The 27,210-nt window shown below is 35.6% G+C and overlaps 1 protein-coding gene across 5 annotated transcripts in view; it reads left to right on the top strand.

Annotated features, from left to right (window-relative positions):
- Positions 1 to 27,210, top strand: part of LOC135141577 (delta and Notch-like epidermal growth factor-related receptor) — an 80,151-nt gene that overhangs the window by 11,846 nt on the left and 41,095 nt on the right. For all 5 annotated transcript variants that reach the window (XM_064072802.1, XM_064072801.1, XM_064072803.1 and 2 more), the window contains exons 2-3: positions 10,272 to 10,614; positions 10,744 to 10,883. In XM_064072802.1, coding sequence (XP_063928872.1) covers positions 10,335 to 10,614; positions 10,744 to 10,883 — 420 coding nt within the window. In that variant the 5' untranslated portion in view covers positions 10,272 to 10,334. The remainder of the gene's footprint in view (positions 1 to 10,271; positions 10,615 to 10,743; positions 10,884 to 27,210) is intronic.

Genomic DNA, 27,210 nt, shown 5'->3' with positions numbered 1-27,210 from the left:
CAGTTTTTTGTTATGAATTTTTTGACCGTTTTTGAACACTCTTAGAAAATTACCTAAAGAATTTTCTGACAATTTTTGTTTTTCGAATCAACTCGTCTAAATGTGTTCATCAGAATTATTTGAGAATTTTCCCTCTAAATTTCGACTTGTAGAATTGTAGTTTTTCCAGAATCGATAAAAATAAGGTGATAATTTTCGAGATATTTAACAAAGTTCATTTTCAAATCATTTTTTTAAATCTTGGTCCAGAGTCACCAATCCAATAAGTCATGTTTTTCGAAATGTATTTCGCAGAGGTTTTTTGAGGATTTTGAGGCAACTTTTCAAAAATGTCAGATTTTCATTACAAGACATTTTTTTTTGTTTTTGGAGAATTTTCTTGTAGATTTCGACTTCATTTCTTTTAAAATTCCAATAACGTTTTCAGAATTGATAAAATAAAAAATTACAATTGTCAAGAGTAGGAAACTTTATTTTCAAATGGCATTTTTCGAAAATCTTGGCTTGGAACCATCACTACGTTGTGTTTTTCGAATCAGTTCTTCAAAGTGTGTTTCCAGAATTTTTTCAGGACTTTTAGGCAACTTTTTAAAAATCTCAGTTTTTCATTATAGATTTTTTAATCGTTTTCTGAAAAATTTTTTGAAAATTTTGGTCCGGAACCACCAATAAGTCATGTTTTTCGAATCAGCTCGTCTAAATGTGTTTACCAGAATTATTTGAGAATTTTTCTTGTATATTTCGACTTGTAGAAGTTATTTTCGACTTAATTTCTTCGAAAATGACAATTTTTCCAGAATCGACAATTTTCGAGATATTTAACAAAGTTTATTGTCAACTCAAATTTTTTGAAAATGTTGGTCTGGAACCAGCGACAAGTCATGTTTTTCGAATCAACCCGTTGAATTTTGAGAATTTTTAGGCAACTTTTCAAAATTCTTAATTTTTCACAATTAATTTTTTGACTGTTTCTTGAGCACCTAAAGACATTTTTTGTACATTTCGACTTATAGAAGTTATTTTCCGTTTTATTTCTTCAAAATTCCAACAACTTTTCCAAAATCAATAAAACAAGGTATTTTCGAAATATTTAAACAACTACCATTTTCAAACCGAATTTTTCGAATCAGCTCATCGAAATGTATTTCTCGGGATATGTTGACAATTTTTAGACAACTTTTCCGTTGTTCGAGCACCCTTGGAAAATTACCTAAAGACATTTTCTTATACATTTCGACTGGTAGAAGTAATTTTGGATTCATTTTTAGAAAATTCCCACAAATCTTTCAGAATTGATAAAATGGAAAATGACAATTTTCTGATATACGTATCTAAAAAACAGTATTTTCAAGCGGGAATTTTCGAAAATCTTGGTTCGGGACCATCAATAAGTTAAATTTTTAAAATCAGATCGTCGAAATGTATTTCTAGGATTTTTTTAGGATTTTTGACAACTTTTTCAAAAATAAATTTTTTGAATTTTTGAAAATTTCGGAAATTTTCTTTGACTTTAGAAATTGAACTAGAGATATTTTCTTGTAGACTTCGGTCTGTAGAAGATATTTATTTTTCGAAACTTTCGACAGGACCATCAACGCGTTATGTTTTTCGACTCAGGTTGTCGAAAGACTTTTGTGAGGATTTTGAGATTAATAGCCTCAATTTCTCATATGTGTGATAAATATAGAAGTACATTATTTTGCACATTTTCAATAGGGTTTACTTAGCAAAATTTTAAGATGACGTCATCAATTTTTTGGAGCGAGAATAGATGAAACTGTGGAATTATTATAGTAATCGTCACTGGGAACTTGTCATTTAACTTAGTTTTTAGCGCATGCCGCTATCTCAAGTAATGAAAGAAAATTATTGTCCGGTGAACAAACCGGAAGATCTCGTATATCATCGCATGTTCTTTGTTAAACTTTTAGAACGTGTGATATTACGAGTTTGGTTCTCCATTCTTGTCTCGATCTGCTGAATAAAGCTACATTTTAGTAAAAAACGTCCAATTCTGGAGCGTAGTTCGAGTGCAATTTCTAATTTAAGTTTAGTAAATTTTTTCGAGCACTTACTCGGCTGTAAGACATGAATACGAGATGAAAAAGGTAATTTGAGCGCAATTTCTTCGCTTGACTCTATCTTCTGGGGATGGCATTTTTAAGATTTAGTGAAATGGTCGGATGGTTACATTAGGCTGTAAATTTTTTCTTATAATGGCCGACATTCATAACAATCCTCTTCGTGATGGAAGTCTTTAGTAAGACGATTAGGCGACGATTCGATAACGCAAACGTCGCTAGGACGACCACTAAATAAAATCTGTTTCGTTTTCGAAGAGTCACGTAAACAAATTGAAGCGGCAAACGAAAAACGCAGATACTTTATTTTCCGAAGAGGTCGATTTTTAATAAAGAGAAAAAACAAAGAATTTAATTTAGTAATTCCATTGTAATTATTTCGGTATTTGTAAATACCGCTCGAGATACTTTCGGAGGAATCTCATGCTAATGGATTATTTTTAATAGCTCTTGAGTTTGCTTTTCATTTCGGTTGAATAATATTAGCAGCCAGTGGGAGCGATGTGTTGTTTAAGTAGTGAATATGTGAGGCATACAAATTATAAATAAATGTTTAACTTGCGGGGATCCGTGGAAATTTCAATAAACACCAAATCGATCTTCCTAATTTTGGATTTTGCCGTGTTCGCATGGCATTTTCGGATTTTTAGAAGACGTTACTTTCTATTGATTTATTTTTCCCTGGGATAAAATAGGTGTCTGCGTGAAAACACCTTATTTCTCCAGAGAAAATTTCCACTAACCATGAAATCCCGCAGGATTCTTCATACCTCTGTTTTAATTCAATTAAAATCGCACATCCTAACCTCGATATCCCATCTACACTATGCACGAATCTACGTCACCCGAAAGTTAGACTTCCGCAGATAATAGGGTTTTTCCCAATGAAGTTATTGCGCTGCATATTCCGTTTCACGTTTGCTGAATTATGGAAGTTCGTACTTCATTGTAGTTTGTAAATTAGAGCTGCAACTATAATTCATCCACTATAAATAACCCCACAACGGTCCCATTACCGATCTGGTTGCTTTGTTGTGTTATCGGGAGCCATTTTTTTACAATCACCCTCATACAATATGTTTATTCGGTAATGTGTGTACGAAGTTAGCAGTATTTGTGTGTGCATTGACTTGTGCACTACCTGTATTGCATATGCATCCCTAGTCAGATTACGAATTATTAGTGCATGACGTTCTAGATAAACGATTCGAGATAAACACAAACACGTACTTGGCGAAGCGATTGACGTTCTAAATTGGCGAATGCGCCCGGAAAAACAGGATTCAGAACCTTCTTAACAACGTTCGTCATACAATTCTACATTATTTCCCGCGAAAATATTTATTCGGTTTCATGAATAAATAAGTTGGATTCGAGTTGCTGCCGGGTTTGGTGTTTTAGTTAAATAAAGTAACCTATAAATCGATAATTCGCATACGGCCGAATTTGTGGTGGAACTAAAAAATGTCAGACCAATCAGTATTGATCGGTTTACCCGATTAGAGGATCGAAATCGGATAATAATTACTGTGAATTTATGGACAATGTTGTTTGTTTTCGACGTCAAAAGTGACTTTTTACAAACTAGAGACTAAAAATATTTAAGAAGATTAAAATTTTATATTGAGAAGTAAATTAATTGAACAATGTTTAAATAAACTGAGTTGTTTTTAATAACTTCATGTTTGTAGGAACACGGTTTTTGGGTTTAATTATCATATATTTATACTTATCATATTTAAACAGTATAAATGCTTTAGTTACAAAAAGTCCCTCGTGCTCCACGTTGGCCACCAACGAGCGAATTTCACGACTTTTGCGCAACTTTGCTGGCTCTAAATATTTGAATTTTTTTGTCCTGGATCGTTGACGGTCAGCAAGAACCAATAGAAGGTCTGGAGCAGGTCTTGCCAGGAAAGGAGAGGGCTAGGAACGATAAACCATTATACAGTACAATAAAATACAATACGAATAAACTATACAATACAGTTACAACACAGAATACAGTACAGATACAGATGCAGAAATACTACAGATACAGATATAATACAGTTGCATAGTTAGTGCATAAGAACCAAACAATACAAGGAAGTCTGGAGTGCGTCTTGCCATGAAAACAGAGGATTTCGGATTTTGTAAATTATGAACGCCGTACTTTTTAAATATGGAAACGGTACTTTAAAAATGATGGACGGTATTTTGTGAATTATAATGCAGTACTTTGGCTGTTCTAATGTCGTACTTTATCAATGCTGAATGCCGCGATTTGATGCATATTTTTAATAATAAATTAAAACAAAAATCGGGCATTTTTGGAAAAATATCCTTCGTGTTCACACCACTAAGCAAAACATTTTTAGTAATATTTATTAAAAATAAATTAGAAATTCGCGAAAACGCGTTCCTTTTACACCAAAACGACACGCCGAAGTTGTCGCTATTAGATCGAAATCAAAACTGAACACAAAGGACCGACAAACGTGACCTTTGCTCAGGTAGCTCATGTGATAGTGACGTCATCGTACGTCACGATGAGATTGCAAAAATTATTTTTGATATTCTAGCCGAAAAATTGCACATTTTCGGAATTTAACAATGTTCAAACAATTGAATTGTCTTTAGTAACTTCATGTTTGTAGGAAAACGGTTTTCGGTTTAATTATGACATATTCATACTTATCATATTTAAACAGTATAAATCATGATAATTTACATATTTTTTTAATTTGTGGAATATACGAATCACGAGTCCCGATAAATTAAAACTCAAGTCGTACTTACTCCGTTTTCGGGATTTTTTGGAAAATATCCACTTTTCTTCATGTTTACAGCAGTAACGCAAAACATTTTCATTAGTATTAATTAACAATAAATTAGAAATTCTCAAGCATGTACTACTTTTAAGCCGAAACGGTTGTTGCTGCCACCAGACCGAAATCAAAACTGAATACAAAGGACCAAAAAACGTGAACTTTGCTCCGGTAGCTCACGTGACAGTGACGTCATCGTACGTCATGATGAGATTGCTAAAATTATTTTTCATATTTTGCCCTGAAAATTACACATTTTTGGGGTTCATTTAACAATATTTAAACAAATTGAGTTGTTTTTAATAATTTTATGATTGCAGGGAAATGGCTTTCGGTTTAATTATGGCATATTAATACTTACCATATATAAACAGTATAAATAATATTAATTATGTTTAAATATTATTTATTATGCCATGATAATTTATAAGCAGCGTTTAAACAGACCGCTTTCACTAATAATTAAAAATCGTAAATTGTAAAACCAATAATGTCAAAAACCGCACCGCTTGATTCATCCGAACTCGCTTTTCCGGAAAAAATGGCCCTCCGTATAGTACGTATTTTCATCTCGCTGTCTTCTAATCACGAACTAATACGATTCTTTATTCTAACAACTATTACTAATAAATTTAAAAATCAACGAAAAATTACAAACACGAGTGTATTTTACACAATAAATAAAAAAAAATCACAGAAATTTGCAACTTTTGCATCGTCACGATGAACGGGAAAAATTACAATCACAGCCTAAAACGAGAAAATTCCTTGGAAAAGTCACCGCCTTGACCGGCCAACTTAAAGCGTCCTCAAAAATTTCTCAAAAATTTAGAGATTTATCTATAAACTCAAACCGTACTTACTCCGTTTTCGGGCATTTTTCGAAAAACATTCGCTTTCCTTCGTGTTCACAGCACTAACGCAAAACATTTTCGCTAATATTTATTAACAATAAATTGGAAATTTGCGAACAACTGCTACTTTTAAGTTAAAACGGAGCTCCGATGTTGTTACCACCAGGCCGAAATTAAAACTGAACACAAAGAACCGAAAAACGAGATCTTTGCACAGCTAGCTCACGTGACATTGACGTCATCGTACGTCACCATGAGGTTGCAAAAATTATTTTTCATAGTATGGTCGAAAATTGCACATTTTTGGGGTTAATTTAATATTATTTAAACAAACTGAATTATTTTTAATAACTTCATCTTTGTAGAAATACTGTTTTCGGTTTAATTATCACATATTAATACTTATTATGTTCAAACGGTATAAATAATATTAATTATGTTTAAATTTAAAAACTAGTGTTGTAATTAATTTGATTCATACGAACTCTCTTTTTCGGGTTTCCGGAAAAATGGTCCTCCGTAAAGTGTGCATTTTCACTTCACTTTCCTCCCATGACGGATTAATACGATTTTGTTTTAACAATCACTAAACAATTTAGAAATCAACGGAAAGTTACAAACACGAGTGTACAATAAATTAAAAAAATCATGGGAAATTGCACCTTTTACACTGTCGCGTAGAACGGGAAAAATTATAATCACAGTCAAAAACGAAAAAATTTTCGGAAAAGCTTTCCATTTTAACCGGCCAGCTTCAATCGCCCTTCAAAATTTCTCAAAAATTTTGAGATTTACTGAATATACCTGAATATCACGAAAACCGACAAATTAAAAGTCATATCGTACTTACCCAGTTTTTGGTCCTTTTTTGGAAAAATATCCACTTTCTGTCGTGTTCATAGCACTAACACAGCGCATTTTCACTAACATTTATTAACAATAAATTAGAAATTCGCGAAAATGTGCTGCTTTTATGCCAAAACGATACACCGAAGTTGTCAGATCGAAATCAAAACTGAATACAAAGAGCCGGAAAACATGACCTTTGCTCAGGTAGTTCACGTGATAGTAAGGTCATTATACGTCACGATGAGATTGCCAAAATTATTTTTCATAATTTGGAATTAATGTAACTATATTTAAACAAACTGAATTGTTTTTAATAACTTCATGTTTGTAGGAAAATACTTTTTGGTTTAAGCATGATGTATTTAAAATTTATAAATAATATTAATCATGTTTAAATGTTATTTAATTATATCATGGTAATTTATAAGCAGCGTTTGTATGAACTGATTTCACTAATAACACAGGCCTGTATTTTTTAACTTTTGAAAAATTGTCTTCAAATTGATAGCTGATTCTTGTGTATTTTGGGGTGCTGAATCCAAATACTTTAAATACTTCTACATTGTTTACTTGGGTGAAAAGTTGGATAAAACTTGAAATTGACCATGATATTTCATAATCCTTAAACATTTTGTAAGTATAAATAAATAAATATTGTTCTATAACTTGGATTATAGTTGAAAATATCAAATTGCATAAGCTGGAGTAGGTACTTTTGTAGGTATACAAAGGTATGTATACCTACAAAATTTAAGAAACATTTATTCGACAAAATTATAAAATGACGTCATCATTTTTAAGAACCATAAACGAAAACATTTTTATTAACACCTTACCAGACTTATGACAACCTTTGAAATGCTTACAAATTTTCAGATTATTCATAAGTTTAAAGTAGAGATGGATTAATAAATGGTACTCGTTAGCTCAACGATGATTCACTTCGTCAGTAACGTCAAAAAATTAATCCCGTACCATACTGCAGATGTTATGGACATGGACTCAGAAACTGCATCCCTTACCTCAAATCCGCGAGGTTAAAAGCCTAACCTTGTTAGTTTAGAATTTTTTAGAAAAATGACTGTTATTTTATCGTTCTTGATATCAATTGATCCCAGTTTAACGCAGTACTTGTCCCTTCCTCTTTCATCCTCTTAGCTAGCCACAACATTCTGTAATTAGAATGTCACTACCAACCTCTGTTCATTAACTAGCAGTATCGCATCGTCAGCCGTGTATCGAGTGTGTCAATTCTATCCAATTACATCGGTTTAATGTGACAAACACGAAAATACGTAATTAACCCCTTTCAGCGGCTTTTTTCTTCAGTTTTAGGTCTTTTGCAACGATTTTGCGTTTCTGGCGGTGGCGATGTACCACCTTCCGCGTTGAGGTACAAACGCCGTTTCTTGCAAATGTTTTTGAGTGTGTTTGGTAATGAGATTCCAGCAGTCGTGCCATGTAGTCGAAATTAGAAATTTTGTCGAGATAATCAAGAACATGTATCCTTAAACGCGTCGCGTTTTGGGGAATTGGTGGATGCGCCGGGTCGAGTCATCTCAGGAATTAGAATGGCGATAGTGTCGTTGTAAAAAGTGAACGCATCTGTCATTTGGCTTTCTTATCTGCCGTCTGTCTGGTAGAATCCGGTTAGTATCTGGTTTGCGGAATTTTTTGGGGCGAACGTTACCCGACTAGTCGATGTTAAACGGATTATTTCGTCAGGGTAATTGTGAGTGGGTTTAGGAATGAATTACCTTAACTCGATGGTAAGGACGAGATTGAAATTATAGGAGTTGTGTAATAAATCGCCGAGAATATTGTTTCAGGGGGTTAAATTTGTTGAACAAGGAGCGTAAAGGGAGTGTATAGGATCCTTAGGGTGAATTCGAAACCTTTTTGCGAAGGGGCGTGATACATCTAATGCATTAATTCCAGTCTCTCGCCTTTACTCCTCGGCATTGATGGTACTTCGGAAGCAAGAGAAGGTGAAAGGGATTTTCAAGTGCATAGGCGAGAATGCTGGAATACCCTTCTTGTTTCTTATTACCCTTTCGGCGACATGTGATTAAAATTGATAATCAATGAGGAGCTCTTTGAGATTACCGTCTAATAAAGGACGGGGAGGCTTATATCCTACTTACTGATTTAATTAACGGCCCTAATTGATTTGTGATGAGAATTTTGTTTATCAGCCCGTTCGGATCGACGAACATTTATAAATGAAAAGATAATGTCGCACCCGAAAAAGGATCATGCTAAAACATGTGTGCAACTTCGGGTCGGGCAAACATACGCACTGGTCAATAATCGATAATGTGAAAGCCAAAGATAAATAAAATTTGTTCTATAAACATTCATCTCTTTGTTGCCGCTACAGGATCAACTGATTAAATATTTAAGCGATGCAGGTTTTCAATTTTGTCACTCCGAATTAATCACACCTTTTCGGTTAATGTTCTTACTAGCGTCGATCCGAATCAACTCGTTCGTTACATCTGACTTCATGTCGCCACGTTATACTCACGTCGTTTTATTTAATCAGTAGACCTATTAAAGTGTGGTTGCCGACGTGACGTCTTTTTGCTACCTACATCTTTTTTACCCCTCGTCACTTAAAATAACGACTTGACAAATTTAACCAAGGAAATAATCAGACAACATTTAAGTCTGAATAAGTGCCTTACAACTTTAAATTTGTAGCTCGAATTGCCGGGAAAAGATACGGCCTAATTTCGGATTCGCCAAATAACGTTCTACCGGTCTCGCCGTTTAGGCGCCAGGATCACAATTTAACTCCGAATTAATTCCTCTTCACACTTAAAATTACCCATTGTTTAATTGAATGTACTGATGGTTTTTAACGATTACGCACAAATTTTCATGATTAACTTATATTTTCGTTCACACTCGCTGACCTATTTAATTGAACCCCGGCGCATCCACCGATTCGCTTTCCTAACAAAATTTCCACTCCAGATATCCGTCCAAAACACCACATCAAAAAGAAATATTCAAACGAATCATGATTTTTATACTGCCATATATATATGTTGAACAAAAAGTAATCATGTTGAACTAGATTTGAACTACGAAAGACAAGGAGTCTAAATTGGAAAACTGTGGATCAAGGGATTACTTAGATCCAGGATATCGGAAGTCGTAGCGCCTTTTATTCCTGCTAACAACGTCCATTAATAAAGGAGAGCAGATGACGTTTTATAGCAATAATTAGCAACTTTGTTTCATTTTTTACTTCCCGAGCGCAAGCTGCTCTTAATCTGCTAGCAGTTTTATTGACCAGTTAATGTCAAAACTACCAAACCGATTACTTTGAAATTTCGCCCATATAGTATGATTATTACGAAGATAACATTTGTTGAGTGCCATCTAAATTTTCTAAAATAACGTACTTCTATAGCGGTGGGTTATGACTCTGCTGTGATTTTTTACCCCATCTATAAATATCTAAATAATAAAAACAAAAAATGGGGGCAAATCTGGGTGTATTACACTTGAACGAGGCTCAAAAAGGTCCAGAAATCATTTCCACGTCCGACGTTCCTGGAGGAGTTAACCCACAGCGCATTTTCCCCTACACCCTTCATACATACAAATGTCCTCCCATTTCGACTATCTCGAATCCACGCTAACGCATAATGTCTATATTGTTTCAGACGCAGAATACTGAATTAAATGCACTTTGAGTGAATCTCTCACTGATATCCCATTGAATCAAAATGAAGCATCGAATCTTGATCGCGTTTTTCTTCGTATTTTACGGGGCTACTTCGAGTCGGGGGACCTTCTCTACTCAAAAACCCAATGCGACTTTAATAACTAGCACCGTGGCTACAACCTCGGCTAGTCCGACCCCGACTGTCACGGAGAGCAAGGCGGATCCGGTTGGCAACAGCCCCGTCACTTCGCCGCCCCCGACGACAACAACATCGGCAAGCTTTAACGCAGTGAACACGACAACGGACGTACCGGAGACGCAAACCCACCCTGAAGAGAAAGGTATTTAAAAAAATCTTGATTTATGGGTTTTCGTTTCGAAAATTAAATAAACACAAATCGTGGGTTCGAATCCCACCCCTCGCCTTTTTTTTTAATAGTGAGCGGACGCTCAAAATGGTGTTCTTTCAGTGCAATATCCCCCTCTACACCGACTGATCTCACCCATCGAAGAAAAGCTGGAAGCTCTTGCCTGCGACTTGCCACTTCTCCCGACCGAGTATCGCATCTGGAAGGGAAACGAGACTCACGAACTTTTATTGCCGATAACGGTAAGTAGGCGCGAATAAACTATATCTCTGCATAATTCACACGTCGCTACAACAAATTATCCGAGACTTTTACGGTTACGATTAAACCGCGCAATTAACGTTATCGACGCTTTTGATAAATCCCGCTTTATCCTAAAACTGGGTTGGCAAGAAAAGCAGAAGTAATGGAAAGTTTAGCACGGCGAGTTTAACGCAAAATAACTTTCACAATGTGCGTCCAATTTTCAGGTTACCCATGCTCAGGGACCTGTGACTGTGAAAACATGTAACTGAGGTCCGGTGCCTCATGCTGAAAGTTTTACGAGTGTGAAACCGAGCAGGAGACGTTTAAACGAATTTTTCGCGCACTCGTGTTGTTTGTAAATAATAATAAAATAAAGAATGACAGTCCTAGGGGATACTTTTATCCGTCCCGGGCGATGGCGGCTAATTGCTAAGGAATGCGCTGCAAATGATTTGCGCACTTTTGTTAATTTTGAATTTTTTCCGTGTTTGTACTTTTATAATTTATAAACCGGTGAGAGGTACAGGGAATGCGGATTTGCGCCCGGCTTGCGCTTATAATTGATATATTTCCTGCTGTTAAAATTTTACGTGTTATTGTTGGCGTATCAATGTTTTGATCCCTATTAAAAAAAAGTCGAAAGTTATTTCGACAGAACTTCCCTCGCTTCTGAAGTACAGTCCAACTGCTTGTATGAAAAATTATAAAATTTGATTTTGCCGAATTTAGCTTTTTCGTAATAACCTCTATGGAGTAAAAACAATATAGAAAGTACTAGTATAGAAGGTACTAGTCACAGTGTGACAGGGTTTCACCTCCTTAAAAAAAGACAGTTGGAAACTCCGACAAGATTTAATATTCTTAAAAAAAAACACATTTGGGACCCCCGAGAAGGTTTCACATTCTTAAAAAAAAAACACACACATTTGGGACCTTCGAGAAGGTTTCACATTCTTAAAATAAAACGTTTGGCGCCCTCGAGAAGGTTTTACATTTTTAAAAAAGACAGTAGGGACCCCGGAAAAGGTCAGGTCTTGTATTAAAAAAAAAGATATTACAGGCCCCCGAGAAGATTTTACATTTTTAAAAAAGACAGTTGGGACCCCCGAGAAAGTTTCACATTACAAAAGCTATTTGAGATCCCCGAGAAGGTTTTACATTTTTAAAAAAGACGTTTGGGACCCCCGAGAAGGTTTAACATAAAAAAAAAACAGTTGGTACCCCGAGGTTTAATATTAAAAAAAAGGATATTTGAGGCCCCCGAGAAAGTTTTACATTTTTAAAAAGAGCAGTTGGGACCCCGAGAAAGTTTTACATTAAAAAAAAACATTTGGCGCCCCGAGGAAGTTTTACAATAAAAAAAAAGACAATTGGGGCCCCTGGGAGGGTTTCATGTTCTTAAAAAAATACATTTGGGGTCCCCGAGAAGGTTCTACATTTTTAAAAAAGACGATTGGTACCCTCGAGAAGGTTTTAGGTTTTACATTTTTAAAAAGAATCGTTGGGTGCTCCGACAAGGTTTCATATTAAAAAAAAGGGATATTTGAGGCTCCCGATAAAGTGTTACATTTTCAAAAAGAACAGTTGGGACCCCCGAGAAGGTTTCACATTCTAAAAAAAAACATTTGGGGCCTCCGAGAAGGTTTTACATTTTTGAAACAAGACATTTAGCGCCCCCGAGAAGGTTTTAACTTTTTAAAAAAGACAGTTGGGACCCCCGAGAAGGTTTTTAAAAAAGACCGTTGGGACCCCGCGAGAAAGTTTTAGGTTTCACATTAAAAAAAAAGATATTTGGGGTCCCCGAGAAGATTTTAGGTTTAACATTTTTAAAAAGAGTAGCTGGGTCTCCCGAGAAGGTTTCACATTAAAAAAAGATATTTGGGGTCCCCAAAAAAGTTTTACATTATTAAAAAAATACATTTAGGGCCCACGAGAAGGTTTTACTTTTTTAAAAAGGACAGTTGGGACCCCCGAGACAATTTCACATTCTTAAAAAAAGACGTTTGGCGCCCCCGAGGAAGTTTTATATTTTTAAAAAGAACAGTTGGGACCTCCGAGAAAGTTTCACATTAAAAGAAAAATTTGGCGCCCCGAGGAAATTTTACAATAAAAAAAAGACAATTGGGGCGCCAGAGAGGGTTTCACATTCTTAAAAAAATACATTTAGGGTCCCCGAGAAGGTTCTACATTTTTAAAAAAGACAGTTAGTACCCCCGAGGAGGTTTTAGGTTTTACATTTTTAAAAAGAACCTTTGGGTCCTCCGACAAGGTTTCATATTTAAAAAAAAGGGATATTTGAGGCTCCCGAGAAAGTGTTACATTTTTAAAAAGAACAGTTGGGACCCCCGAGAAGGTTTCACATTCTAAAAAAAAAAACATTTGGCGCCCCCGAGGAAGTTCTACATTAAAAAAAAGACAATTGGGATCCCCGAGAGGGTTTCACATTCTTAAAAAAATACATTTGGGGCCTCCAAAAAGGTTTTACATTCTTAAAAAAAAAAAAAAAATAAGGGGCCCGTAGAAGGTTTTACCTTTTTAAAAAAGACAGTTGGTACCCCCGACAAGGTTTTTAAAAAAGACAGTTGGGACCTTGCGAGGAAATTTTAGGTTTCACATTAAAAAAAAGATATTTGCGGTCCCCGAGAAGGTTTTAGGTTTAACATTTTTAAAAAGAGCAGCTGGGTTTCCCGAGAAGGTTTCACATTAAAAAAAGATATTTGGGGTTCCCGAGAAGGTTTTACATTTAAAAAAAAATACATTTGGGATCCCCGAGAAGGTTTCACATTCTAAAAAAAACATTTGGCGCCCCCGAGGAAGTTTTACATTAAAAAAAAGACAATTGGGATCCCCGAGAGTGTTTCACATTCTTAAAAAAATACATTTGGGGCCTCCAAAAAGGTTTTACATTCTTAAAAAAAAAAAAAAAAATAAGGGGCCCGTAGAAGGTTTTACCTTTTTAAAAAAGACAGTTGGTACCCCCGAGAAGGTTTTACCTTTTTAAAAAAAGACAGTTGGGACCCCCGACAAGGTTTTTAAAAAAGACAGTTGGGACCTTGCGAGGAAATTTTAGGTTTCACATTAAAAAAAAGATATTTGGGGTTCCCGAGAAGGTTTTAGGTTTAACATTTTTAAAAAGAGCAGCTGGGTCCCCCGAGAAGGTTTCACATTAAAAAAAGATATTTGGGGTCCCCGAGAAGGTTTTACATTTTAAAAAAATACATTTGGGGCTCACGAGAAGGTTTTACGTTTTTAAAAAGGACAGTTGGGACGCCCGAGACAGTTTCACATTTTTAAAAAAAGACATTTGGCGCCCCCGAGGAAGTTTTACATTAAAATAAAAGACAATTGGGATCCCCGAGAGGGTTTTACATTCTTAAAAAAAAACATTTGGCGCCCCCGAGGAAGTTTTACATTAAAAAAAAGACAATTGGGATCCCCGAGAGGGTTTCACTTTCTTAAAAAAAACATTTGGGACCTCCGAGAAGGTTTTACATTCTTAAAACAAGACATTTAACGCCCCCGAGAAGGTTTTACCTTTTTAAAAAAAGACAGTTGGGACCCCCGAAAAGGATTTTAAAAAAGACAGTTGGGATCCCGTGAGAAAGTTTTAGGTTTCACATTAAAAAAAGATATTTGGGGTCCCCAAGAAGGTTTTAGGTTCAATATTTTCTAAAGAGCAGCTGGGTCCTCCGAGAAGGTTTCACATTAAAAAAAGATATTTGGGGTCCCCGAGAAGGTTTTACATAAAAAAAAAATACATTTGGGGCCCACGAGAAGGTTTTACATTTTTAAAAAGGACTGTTGGGATCCCCGAGACAGTTTCACATTCTTAAAAAAAGACATTTGTCGCCCCCGAAAACGTTTTACATTTTTAAATAAAGAGGAGCGTATTCATACCTTTGGGAGAAAGTGGGGTAATTTTATCAATAAAAAATTTGTTACGACGTCATAAACATAGATAATACACAATGCGAGAGAAAAAGAGAAAAAAAAAAAACAAACGAAAAGTCAAGTTTGGAATCGAACTGACTCGTAACCACTAGACCACGACCGATGCCTTACGCTAATGGCAAACTGTCATTATACCGTGTATTATGTTTTTGCAATAATTTGGACGCTTAGGGAAAAACTCAAAGCGGATTCGTACACCACACTTTTAGGACTATATTTTGTATAACAGTGAAATCAAATAAATACAAAATTCTTTGAAATGACATCATCAAATTGTTGGTGGGGATGATTAGTAAAATTTTGTTTAGAATTTAATTATCTACATGATATTTTTAATATATATATACAAAATTTGGCAAGGAGGTTACGTGTCGAATAAAAATGAATACAGACACCAGACAGACAGACAGACAGACGGAAATAGGAGGCTACTTTTTTCGTACTTTAGGGATAATTAAACGTCCGATGGACTCTATTGCTATACTTCCTTAGTTTACGTTCGAGAAGTAAAAAAAATTTGGTGACGTCGTTAAAAAATTGAAATGATTTAACAATGATTATTATGAGAGCGGTTGGGATCGGCCTTGCAAGCAGTGTTTACGAGTTTTGACCAGAACTCCCCATTGTTTGTTAAATGACGTTTGTTTTTGAGTTTTTCTGTATTGTTTGTGTAATAAACAATAAAAGTCTGTTTAAAAAAGCCTATCGTTTCGAAACGCCATCTGTTGTGGTTTTAATTTATACCAGAGTGCAGTTTAGCTGTATCGGTTTTTTCGCTTGAATATTAATCGAATGCAGCGTTGTTTGCCAAATACACATTCTTTGAATCCACTTTTTGTTTGGTATTATTTTGCACAAAACATTTGAAGTGGAACAAAACGTGTGTTTATTTGATCATTTCGTGGTGCGTTATTTATGTGTTAATGTAAACGTTAACTTTGACGTGCGATGGAGCGCATATAGAAGAAACATTAGATTGAATGTTGACGTTTCAAAGTAATGAAACACCACTGGAGGTATTCTATCAGAATAATAGGAAACGTGACGGCTTGACACATTCAAACGTTAGAAAATATTGCGTATATCATAACATTTACCCTTTTCACGGTTGCGCCCTTAATTGCCGTTATTTCCAGCGGTTTTGAGAAAGCAACGAACTTCCCCAGCCGCGTCGTTTTTAATACAACATCCGCAGAATCTATAACACGGTATTCTCCGCAGCGTTCAACATCGAGAAGTTGCCGCCGACAAAACTGCCTCTAAGGCTTTGGTTTTGCCTTCTATAAATTAAACGCTTCGGTTTGTGTGCGGTTTCTGTTTCCTTCCATTAAATTTTTGCCGAGAAAGTCGAGAAATGCACTTTCCGCCAAAGCGCGCATTCTTTAGAGCTTTAGACCGACCTAAATAACAACGCAGAGTAAATAAAAATAATAGCCGGGACGTCGCAGAATCGTCAACTCGATACGTTTTTCGAGCGAAACACTACAACGCTAATTTTTACAACCTTACATGTGTTTGAAGTTTGCGCGACCTCGTTAAATGAGAGCATAACGAGGGGAGAATAAAGTACTAGCGACAGTTTGTGCACATTTTCAAAACGTGAGTGCGAAGGGTCGAGGAAGTTTGGATCTGCGTCTGGATTCTGATCGAATGGTGAATGCGTGCGATGACCTCTGGTTTTGGCGTGATTTTATTGATCGACTATCGATTGTATTTTTAGTTGGCAAGTGTGGCGCGGAGTGGTTCCACCAGATTAAGAGTAATTAAGGAAAAATGAAAGCTGTAATCCGCGCTGTAATGTTAGACAACCGCTGTGAATGGGAGTTGAATCCACAAACTTCGGTATTTAATCCAACACTTTACCAAAGGGCATAACGAGATAGCGCGATAATCTTCGTGCCAACTAGTCTGCTGATAGCAAGGTAGAGATAGCAAAGATTGTGGAATCGAGTTCGCTCAAAGGGTTTTTTCATTTCCGATAGCTTCGCTGTTATGCGAAACGAGCTTATAATTTCTACTTGTCAAAAGCAGATTCTAATAATTAAAATAACATAAACCAAACCTACGGTTAACTATTCCATTTAATTAGTTCGGGAATTTTCCACCAATTCACGGTTTTATTTTAATTAACTGCGGTTATGGAACTTAGCGTTGCTCACAAGAACACACGCCTCGAGTAATTGCGTTTGTGCCTTCCACCCTAAATTTTCTTTGAAGCACAATAAGTTGCCGGTTTTATTTTTATAGTGACAACCGGCGCGAAACAATCATTCGCAAACTTTAACGACGCACTTTGTCATTCATTTTATAACTTTGTTATATAAGAAAATTTTCGGTTTATTTGAGGGAAATGCCCACTGACGTGACGGGTTTATCCTCGTGGCGAACACAACAGGAATTTAACCCTATACCGAGCTAACATTTTCACTTAGAGCTGTTTTAGAGTTGGTGTCAAGGATTTCACAACAAGGCGAAACAGTTGACAGCTAAGTCTAATATTACTGTCATTTTAAGCTAGCAGCTAAATCCAGTCAAAGCCAACTGCGAATCAAAAAGTTTTCGAAAATATAAAAAATTAAAATTTTGATGTTTTCACCTGGTGATTTCCTTCTTTCATTTATTTAATTACAATCAGAGGTTTATATAGGTGAATATGATCATTTTGGAAATAGAATAAGAAGAATTCAAACTGAGTTTTTATCAGAAGTTGTGAGCGTCATTTTGGCGAACCCTTGTAACGGAATTATCCGAATTATTGCACGATAGGCGTTTATAATTTTGTTATGTAAGAAAATTTTCATTTTATTTGTGGGAATGCTCGCTGATGTGGCGGATTTATCCCCGCTGCGAGGGTTCTTAATTAACTTAAATAAAAACCACGATGGAAAATTGATCCAATTTGGAAGTTAAGTTGAATGTGAAATAATTATGATACGAAATTGAAAAATGTTTATTTTATCAAATATAATGCCGAGCAGACGAGCGGAAAATTGGAAATTCGCTCATAAACAAATGATTTAATTCATTACGAACATAAAAACAGAATTAGAAGACGGCCGAGATGAAATATTATTGCATTCCGGAGATTTTCCGAAGGGTGTTCGAGAACCGAACGTTATCGCGTATGGTAAATTTGAAGTTTTTGACGAACGCACACACAAGCACGCACAAACCCACTGAGCGGAAAATTAAAATTGGAAACAATCTTCTTCGTAAGAAGCGACGTAACTGGAGAAAGTATAAACAAACGTTCCAGTTTTTAAACAACTTTTGGGTTTTGAAGTCCAAGTTGAAGTTGTTTTTGCGTTAAGTAAATTCGTAAGGTAAACTCGACGGTTTTTGAGAAGTTTCGGTGGTTAAAAATTTCATTTGTGTTTTTAATTAATTTTCAAATTGCGTTAACCAAACGTTGGTGTAACAGTACAAGTTAATTACGTAAGAAGGGACTTTTATAAACTTTCTTGAGAATTTCGCTAAAGTTGGCCCGAATTGTTGCTAACAAGTTTATGATTAAAATATACAAGAGGTTAGGCTGAATTAACTTGCAATTAAGGTGCTTGTGTTCGTTGAATAAACGGAAAGTAGGATGGCGGTTTTAGATTTCGCTAGGTTTTGTTTTTTGGCGGCGTAAATGCGTTTCTTATGACATATTGATTGAATGTTTAAAGTTTTACAATAAATAATTTCTCTTGTCAGAACTTTCCAGAACGGGTTCGCTTCGGCTGACACAGACAAATGGCAAGTGCATTCAGATTTGAGTCCTTTTGTTAACATTTAAATAATTGAACTTCGGTTTATTAACACTAATGAATTCGCAATGTTCGATTTGGAGCGTACGTCCTCATTTAAATACACTTTATTTTATTTGACTTTAACATTTCCATTAAAAAGAACTGACGCCGCCACAAATCGAATATTAAATTTTACTACCTAGTTTGTTGACGTTTGATGATGAATTTTAATTGATTCTTTGGTTTATAGTCGAATATGACTCTTTCCTCGGAATCTTTATTGAGACGTTGATATTAATTCCATAGAGAAGCAAAGGAAATTATTAAAGTTTATTGCTTTTAAATTGAATATTAATTCTGATGGCTTTAACGAACAGAACTTCCTATTGCGAGCTTAATTTCGACTTCTTTCGCTCACACTTTTTACTCAACTTTAAAATTGCCTATTGTTAGTATCAAATTTAATTAATAGCGTGATGATTTTTGCAAAGTCAACTTAATTTAAGCCCCTTACTCTCACATTCTTTGTTCAAACACAATGAAAGAAGCTCTTTTGAATAAGTCAGTATAATTTTCTCAAAACTGTTTTTCTTTATCTCGGGAGTATTTTATTAAAGAAAATTTAGCAGCGAAATTCAGTTATGAAATAGTTGATGTTAATAAAGGCACCCTTTTGACTCGAAGATAAAGCGGGTAAGAAATCTTGTGCCTTGATATCTCTACACACTTTCTAATGGAATAAAGGACTTTTAGTCGACGTTGTTCTAACCGTACGTGCCATGTCATCCGGAAAACTGAATATGTTACCTTTGTCGCTCTCCAAACAAAGGCGACTCGTCACACTAATTTTAGACAGAATTTCAGATTACGATTAAAAATACAAACGATCGTTGATACAACGCCGAAAAAGAGTAGGCCCGAAGTGCAATCCTTGCAGAACTCCTGAAATTAAATTAAGAAAAACGTAAGTCTCTTTGTAAGTTACTTTTCATCGCTTTGTCACTACAAAGTTTCTAAAGTGCTTCTAAATATTCATTTGAGTAATTTGGTTTGTATAAAAACAAAAATGAATAATTTATGTTGGAAGAGGTGTACGAATTGAGATACTTTAATTTTAAAATGAGAACATTAATATTTAAATAACACGCTATGAACGTCACTGAGACGAAATATTTGACGCAAATGTCGACTCTTGCATGTCATATATTTTTCTAGGTTTTCAAAAATGTCTAGACATTAACTAGGTTTGTTTGAAGGAATGTACACAATGCAGTTTGAACATTGTTTACCTGAACTAAAAAAAAGTAATGAAGTTTTGTAAAACAAAGGTCCAATTTGGTTCCTTGTTAGTTCCGACGAATACTTTTCCAACTTAGCACCCAAGCGGTTACCACACGTCGGAGATTTTTTCTCTCCAACTCGTTAAAGCCGCGCCGACGTTTCAACTTAATAATTCAAAGCAGAATCCGAACGGTGGATATCGCAAGTAGCACAAAAGTTAATTATAAAGAAAATTATGAACTAAACTGTGGTACTTTTATGAGGTTATTTTTCTCCCATTACGATCACGCGGGTGTAAAAGTTTTTAACAAAGTTGTGCTTCATCAGGGCGACATTTGCATCGGTAATCTATACTTGGCAATTTCTTCCCGACGCAGCTTTAAAAGCAGTTTGATGAAAAAACGTGAACTTGGAAATAAAAGCTGAATTTTTAATGCGAGAGGAAATCATTGATTTAGGCGCAATTAACGGACGATTATTTTTTAATTTGGGATTAGACTCGAGGAGAGTGCAGGCTCTCATAAAGCACTCGGTAAACAATTTATTATGCAACGAATCAGAAAGGAGGAATCTTGACGAGTTAATGCTCACACGTCATATTTAGCGAAGACAAAATCCTGTGTGTTTTCAAAACAACCTCTCAAAAGTCACATGCTTGTGGGATTAGCTGTTCTCCGCTTCTTCGCACTTTGCGTTCGAAAAGTGACGTTCGTGTGTGTGTATGCGTGTTCGTCAAGGATAACTAAACGACGTATTCGTGGTTTATTTTCAATTTTCGTGTACGCAGTTTGCGTCATATGTTATTCCACATAATTTCCTCGGGCTTAAAGATTCATCAAAGCGTTACTACTTCTATCTTAGAACTATCTTATTAGTAAGTAGCTTTGAATTGTTAACAAACATCAGATTTTGATGATTGCGGAGTTGCATCCTACGCCGAACACATTCTAATTTTAACGATACCGAAATATGAACAAAAATTTTTTGCACCGAGCACGAACCACACATACAAATGAAAAGGAATTCTTTATTACGTTTTCTCTCGCAAGTCTTATATGTCTATATAATTGTATGTGAGGAGAAGGTTTTTTCTCTCATTTGATGAACTTTACACCTTTGGTACCCATCTTTTTTGTGGATGTTTTAAAATACATCGACTTGATTATAAAGGTTTCTGATTCAAAAATGTTATTAGTGTCACATTGTATATTCCAAAATCGAGATAATTATTCCCACCAAAATGTGATTCCGTGCAGACGATGAAGTTCCACGTAAATAACTTTACAGTTTCTTTATTTTGAAATTATACAGCAGCTGCGGCGCAGACAATAGTGAAATTATTGTAATGCAGCGAATTCGAAGAGCCTTGATAAGTTGATTCCCGCCTCGAGTTGGCTGCACATAACGTTGTAATAAAAGTTATTCCGCGCTGATGAGTGAATAAAAGCCTGCAGGGGCGTGTTTTAAAACTATTTTATTTCGAAAGTTTTATTCGGTTTCAAGATCATCCATCACGGCGCCGTGGGATGTTGGGTGTCAGAAAACCTCAAACGGCGGTCAGGTTTGAAAATTAATCCTGTCAGGACGCGCCCTAAACAGAATAACCATTTAAATGAAAAATAACGGGGACTACTTTGTATAAGACGGCCGTATTTTGCGTAATACTGACACTATCTATTTAAGCATGTTTTGTACGCGTATTTTATGAGGCCAATTTGCGTTTTTGCCATAATCATTTCACGTATAGTCACCTACCGGTAATTTATCTTCGGTATTCACGAACTTTTATCTCGCGATCTAGATGAAACGAAACGGATGCTTTTGGAATATGTTCATAAACCAATATTATATGATAAACGTGATGCAACTCAGACGTGATTAATTCTGCACACAGCATATTTCATGAATATAAAAACACCTGAAGGGAATAAATTATGAAAGTTCATATGTTTCGTAGCTTCCGGCGTTCGTGAGTCGATATAAAACCCCTAAAATATACATGTTCGGCAATTCAGAAGATTTGAAGGAATCAGGTTCCGCCAAGGATTCCATATTGCTCCCCTAATAAAGTCTAATTCCTTCAAATCGTCATAAATTAGAACGAAAATACAATGTTAATCTTCCCATAAATTCAAATCGTTCCAAAAGATTGCTTCCAATATTCTAGCTTGACTACGCCAACTTCGACAATAAAGTCATTACGGAAATCTATACCTTTTTCTCGCCATTTTTACTTTTATTTCCCCCTATTGTTACGAGGAATACAAGATATTTATTTGACATAGTGTTTCTATTTTGCAGTTATGAGATTGTTTCGACGTTAACGCACATACAGTGACAATACTCAATAGACGTGTAAGGAATTCACTGCATTGTATTTGAGCACAAAAGTAGAAAAGATTTTCTTTTTGAGGAGTGGCAAACATGACGGATGTATTTTTATTTGTGTCCGTCTTGATTCGGTTACCAGAGGCAACTACGAACTGACTACATTGTCAACGAGAAGGTTTTATATTTATTATAAATACCGTATCTGCCTGCTCACAAATAAAAATCGAGACGGATTTTAATGAATCGAATTGGGAATTGAACTTTTACAAATCTCCGACAAAGTCAGACAACAAGACAGCGCTAAATTTTCCAACCGAGACATAAAATTTGCCTAAATTATTTAATCAAATCAAAATAAAGTAAGAAAATAACTAAGAGAGACGTCTCAAAATAAAAAGACAGTTCTCCTCTCAACAAATTCCGCTGGGTTGTGCCAACGTCATTCTAATAATAAAACCCAAATCATTGTCTGCAGCTATAACCTCCATTATATCTTCATTGGCTAATAAATTGACGCCACTGTGTTAAAGTTGAGTTAAACGATCTGCGATGCGCTGCCAGCGACGGTAACTAAAATCTCCAAACTGTTATTGTTTTTCTCACTTCTATTTTTCAAATATAACTTCTTCTTGTTAATTACGTTATCGTTACGCCAATATTAACCTCGTTTGCATTTTTTGCCAGTCTTTCATCTCTAGCTTTTGATCTTTTAATTAATACGTGTAGTGGCTAGCTATTAAAAATTCCTGTTCGCAAAAAGTAAATCACGACTCATCCCTTTTTGTAAAAAACACTCCTATAATCAGCTCCCTCGGCACTTCCGTCTATGACTCTCACTATTTTGAGCGAACTTGCTGTAATAATCTTTTTTGTTTGTTTCGCATTTCAACTAATTTTATTCTCTTTCGTTCCCAGCTTGCGACGATATGCTAGACCGTTCTCGTAATTGGAGCAAAAGCTCATGAATGCGTTGTTTCTGCAATAAATTTTTCGTGAATTTATATATTGGCGTGAGCGCTTTTTTGAATTAAATAAATTTAATTTGGAGCTTGGCAAAAGAAAGCTTAGGAGGGAAACCGGTTTATTCCGGGGGTGTTACAATTAATGTGTTTTTAAATTAGTACGGATTATCCGCGCTCATTCTATACCCTTATAAATGCAAATTGTGTTCCATGATCTTTGATGGTTTCAACAACAACACGTAATCAACATCCTCAGGTAACGCTGGATTGCCTGCTTCGTTCTGCGTGGAATTAAAATTTCTTCGCTTTATGTATGACGTGAGGATAATTTATCGGATAAGAAATAACATCACGTGCATGTGGGGAGCACTGCTAAGCCGACTAGTTAAAATAGCGTTTTTACATCCTGAGCGAAAGCGAGTTTTTCGCGTGACTTGCTTCTGCCGTGTTTTCACGACTCTCACATTTCCGTCCGACTGTCGTCTGTAATTAATTAATTAGTCTTCGCTTCTGTTTTGAGGAGACAAAATCAATCAAATTTCATTTTCTTTTGACGCAGATGCTTGTTGTCGGAACGTGCTAATAGTCAAGTAAAAGGTTATCAGTTTAAAATATAATTCATATTGTTGATTGTGTTGCCTGGGTTGCGTAGCCTGAAGCATTTCAGTGGCCAGTTTTGGCTAAATATTGTAGTCGTTATGCAGGTATTTCCACTATTGATTTTATTGTGTTAAATAACTAAATTGTAACGTGTTTAATAAATGGAATTCTTGACGTAAATGACATCTGAAATTTCGCGAGTGTGATTTTTGTTGTAATAAATAATTCGATAACGTATAATAATAAGATTGTGTAGTTTGGTTAATGAATCGGTCATAGTGAAGTAGTTCGGCGACGTTAGAATTACGTATCGTATGAGATAAGGTGGACGTTATAGACGCTTTTTCGGCGTTTTATGAGTTGGGAGGTGCTTATTTACGGTAGCCCTTGGAATCGGGCCTTAAATGTTTTTATTTGGGATGACCCTTGATCCTTTTCGGTAATCCGGACATTACAGGCCATATGACATGTAAAAATCTCGTAAAGTTTTTATTGTTGTGATTTATGTAGCAAGATGGCGCCGGTCGCCATTTAATACAGTAATCTTCCTGTGGGCGATCTAAACCGGATCGTTTAATTCGGGGAGTAAATCTAGGAAATTAGGAAATTTTCTTGCGATTTAACCTGATTTATAGCTGAAATAATAATTTAGGGAAATCCTCTCTATCTGTTAAATCTTAGGTAACCTTTGACGGAATGCCGGAGGGCCGGTGCAATTTATTCTATTCCGTGCGAATGATTTTAGGGCAATAAACAGGAAATTTAATTTAAATATGGCTTAACATAAATCATTAACTAGCCTGGCAACTATACAACTTCTCTGGGCTTTAGTGTCTATGTCGACATTGTTCCTCATACATCAAGATTCCAGGAGCTTGTAGCATAAATTAGCCCTATAAAATACCGGATATCCATGAACAACACGAAACTTGGAATCTGCGTTAATACTAAGAAACATGGGTGCTTTGAAACGGTTTAAGTATACCTGGTGTTACAACTTCATTAGAAATCCTACAATAACAATGTTAATTAAACGAAAACAATTGCTAATTTAACTTGAACATACTAAATTTACTTCATTTACTCGACGTTCTCTAAATTTCGAAAGTAAAGCCTAGTTCTGAAGGACATTTGTTTCAATTAAATTACCTTCCAAGAAATTGAAATCACAACAAATTAAGCCACACTTACTGTTTCTCTTAACTAAATTACTGACATGCAACGCCGAAACGGAGACCTGAAATCAAATATTGTGTTCTCGGATACACAGGGAAACTATCACAAAAGCCCGCTAATTGTCTTTTTTATGCAACTTTGTTTCTCGTAATTGGAAACGCTGCCCTCTTTTACTCCGACAACAACTAAATGAGGCACGGAAGGCCACACGACCACAAAACATAAAACTCTACACCGCCCAGCAACTCGAGAATACCTACAATCACTTAAGAAAACCCAATTTACCTAAGATTATAATCTAGACACTAGATACGACCGCGATATTAAAAGCCACCCCGAAACTAATTAATTGATACGACTGTATTACTTCCCGAGCCCAGCCAAGGAAACATCGCAATAGGGTCACTCTGACGAGCGTATAATTGATGTTTCATCGACGCTTCACAGCTCGCAGAACAACGAAAATTGCGGTCGCCCGTTTCCGTCCGTCTGTCGTCTCGCCGTCGTCGTCGGTCCGCCTGACAGCACTCATTAAAAAAATAAAAAAAACTCTCCCTATTTTTAAAAGTCGATAGTTTTAGCGATTTTTTTCCCTCGTTCCGCGGAGCTAATGACGAGTGTCGGAGGCATCGGCTATAGGGACCGGGTTCGAGATTTAATGAGTTGAGCTGTCATCCAGTTACACCGTTCTGATGAGTGATGAGATCAAACAAGATTGAAATCGGTCTACGTTTGTCTGATGGACAGCTAAATTCATTAATTTGCTTTTTTCGAATTAATTGCCTACTTTCTTTGTCTCTCTTGCGGAAAATGGGACGTTTTCAAACCAAATTAGGTATCTGATCGAATAAAAAAATGTTTGTGTTGTTGCATGCGGTCGCATTTTTATTGCCATTGTCACGAAAATGAAATTTCTTGGAAAGGCGTATTGTGTTTCCGGCGAAAGGGCAGGAAGTTGCGCTATTGCAACTTTATTGTTCTCTATTTACGTGGAGTGCGCGATTGTGCGCTTATCGTTCATCAAATTAGCTGTTTTAACGTTTAAATAATTGACATTAATGGCGCGAAATTTGAAATATGTACGCGGAAGGAGGGGAAATGGCGCATCAGCTTTGGACGGCTTTTGTGTCTATTTCACTTGTTAAAATTAAATGTAGTATGTTTTTTCATATTTAAAAAATATGTGTGTAATTTTTGGGTGCGGCCGCGGACGAATGGTCACTTTTATATTTTCTCGACGTTTCATAAGCCCTACAGTACGAAAAAAGTAGTCCCGATTTCGTTTATCTGTCTGGTGTCTGTATCCATTTATATTAGACATATAATCTCCGAAACTGCTGGACCAATTGTTCTCAAATTTTGTTAATCATCCCCACCAACAATTTGATGACGTCATTTTAATGAATTATATTTTAAAATGTTTTGAATGTTGTACAAAAATATACTCTTGTGCTTGTGATGTACGAATCCGTTTTCAGTTTTTTTGCTAAAAGTTCACATTTTCGCAAAAACATCTGCAAGTTATAATAACGTTACATCTCTCCGTGGCGTAGTGGCTACCTGCCGTTATATTATTGATAATATTTTGTTTGATTAATAATTTTAGTCCTGTTTTGAGAAGACAAACTCATTCAAATTAAACTCATCTCTACGTGACATTTTTTCGATCTATAAACATAAATAAACACTTGAGCTTCAAATTGCTATTACCTAGTGCTGAACGATAAGGGGTGTTATTTATACCTCTGGTTTTTACTTTACAGCGGTTATTACAAAACCTTCGACCAATTCGTTACGGGTCAAATTAAGAACCTCGTTTTCTAGAAAATGTGAGAATACCCACGTCTGTCTTTAATTCTGATCAAATGAGAATAATAATAATCATATTCAAATTAAAGTGGCTTAATTAATAATTTTAGTCTTTAGTTTTGAGGAGCAACTCATTCAAGTTAAACAAATTTCTACGTGGTAATCTTTCGATGTATAAACATAAAGAATCGAAGTTAAGCATGTACACTGATAATAATACACTTTTTCCGCTGGTTATTTGCTTTTAATACTTTTAATATTATCCGTATGCCTGTGGACGGCACCTCCTTGGAATTTGTCATTTACACCACTGGTTTTTACTATACCGGGTGTCTGGAAAATGGTGGATTAACTCTTCAGTAAAATAATATTTTTTTTATGAAAGTAAAATTGGTAACACTGCACGCACGTAATGACTGACATCGACCTTTTATTTTTTTAAGACAATAACCATAACAACCAATAGTCATTAATCGTTGTGC

Source organism: Zophobas morio, unplaced genomic scaffold (assembly GCF_036711695.1).
Source record: "Zophobas morio isolate AGI-343-1 ecotype UQ-CSIRO unplaced genomic scaffold, CSIRO_AGI_Zmor_V1 ptg000044l, whole genome shotgun sequence".
NCBI classification, from domain to species: domain Eukaryota; kingdom Metazoa; phylum Arthropoda; class Insecta; order Coleoptera; family Tenebrionidae; genus Zophobas; species Zophobas morio.
The sequence above is the reverse complement of the archived record's forward strand: the minus strand, read 5'-3'. Positions and strand labels throughout refer to the sequence as shown.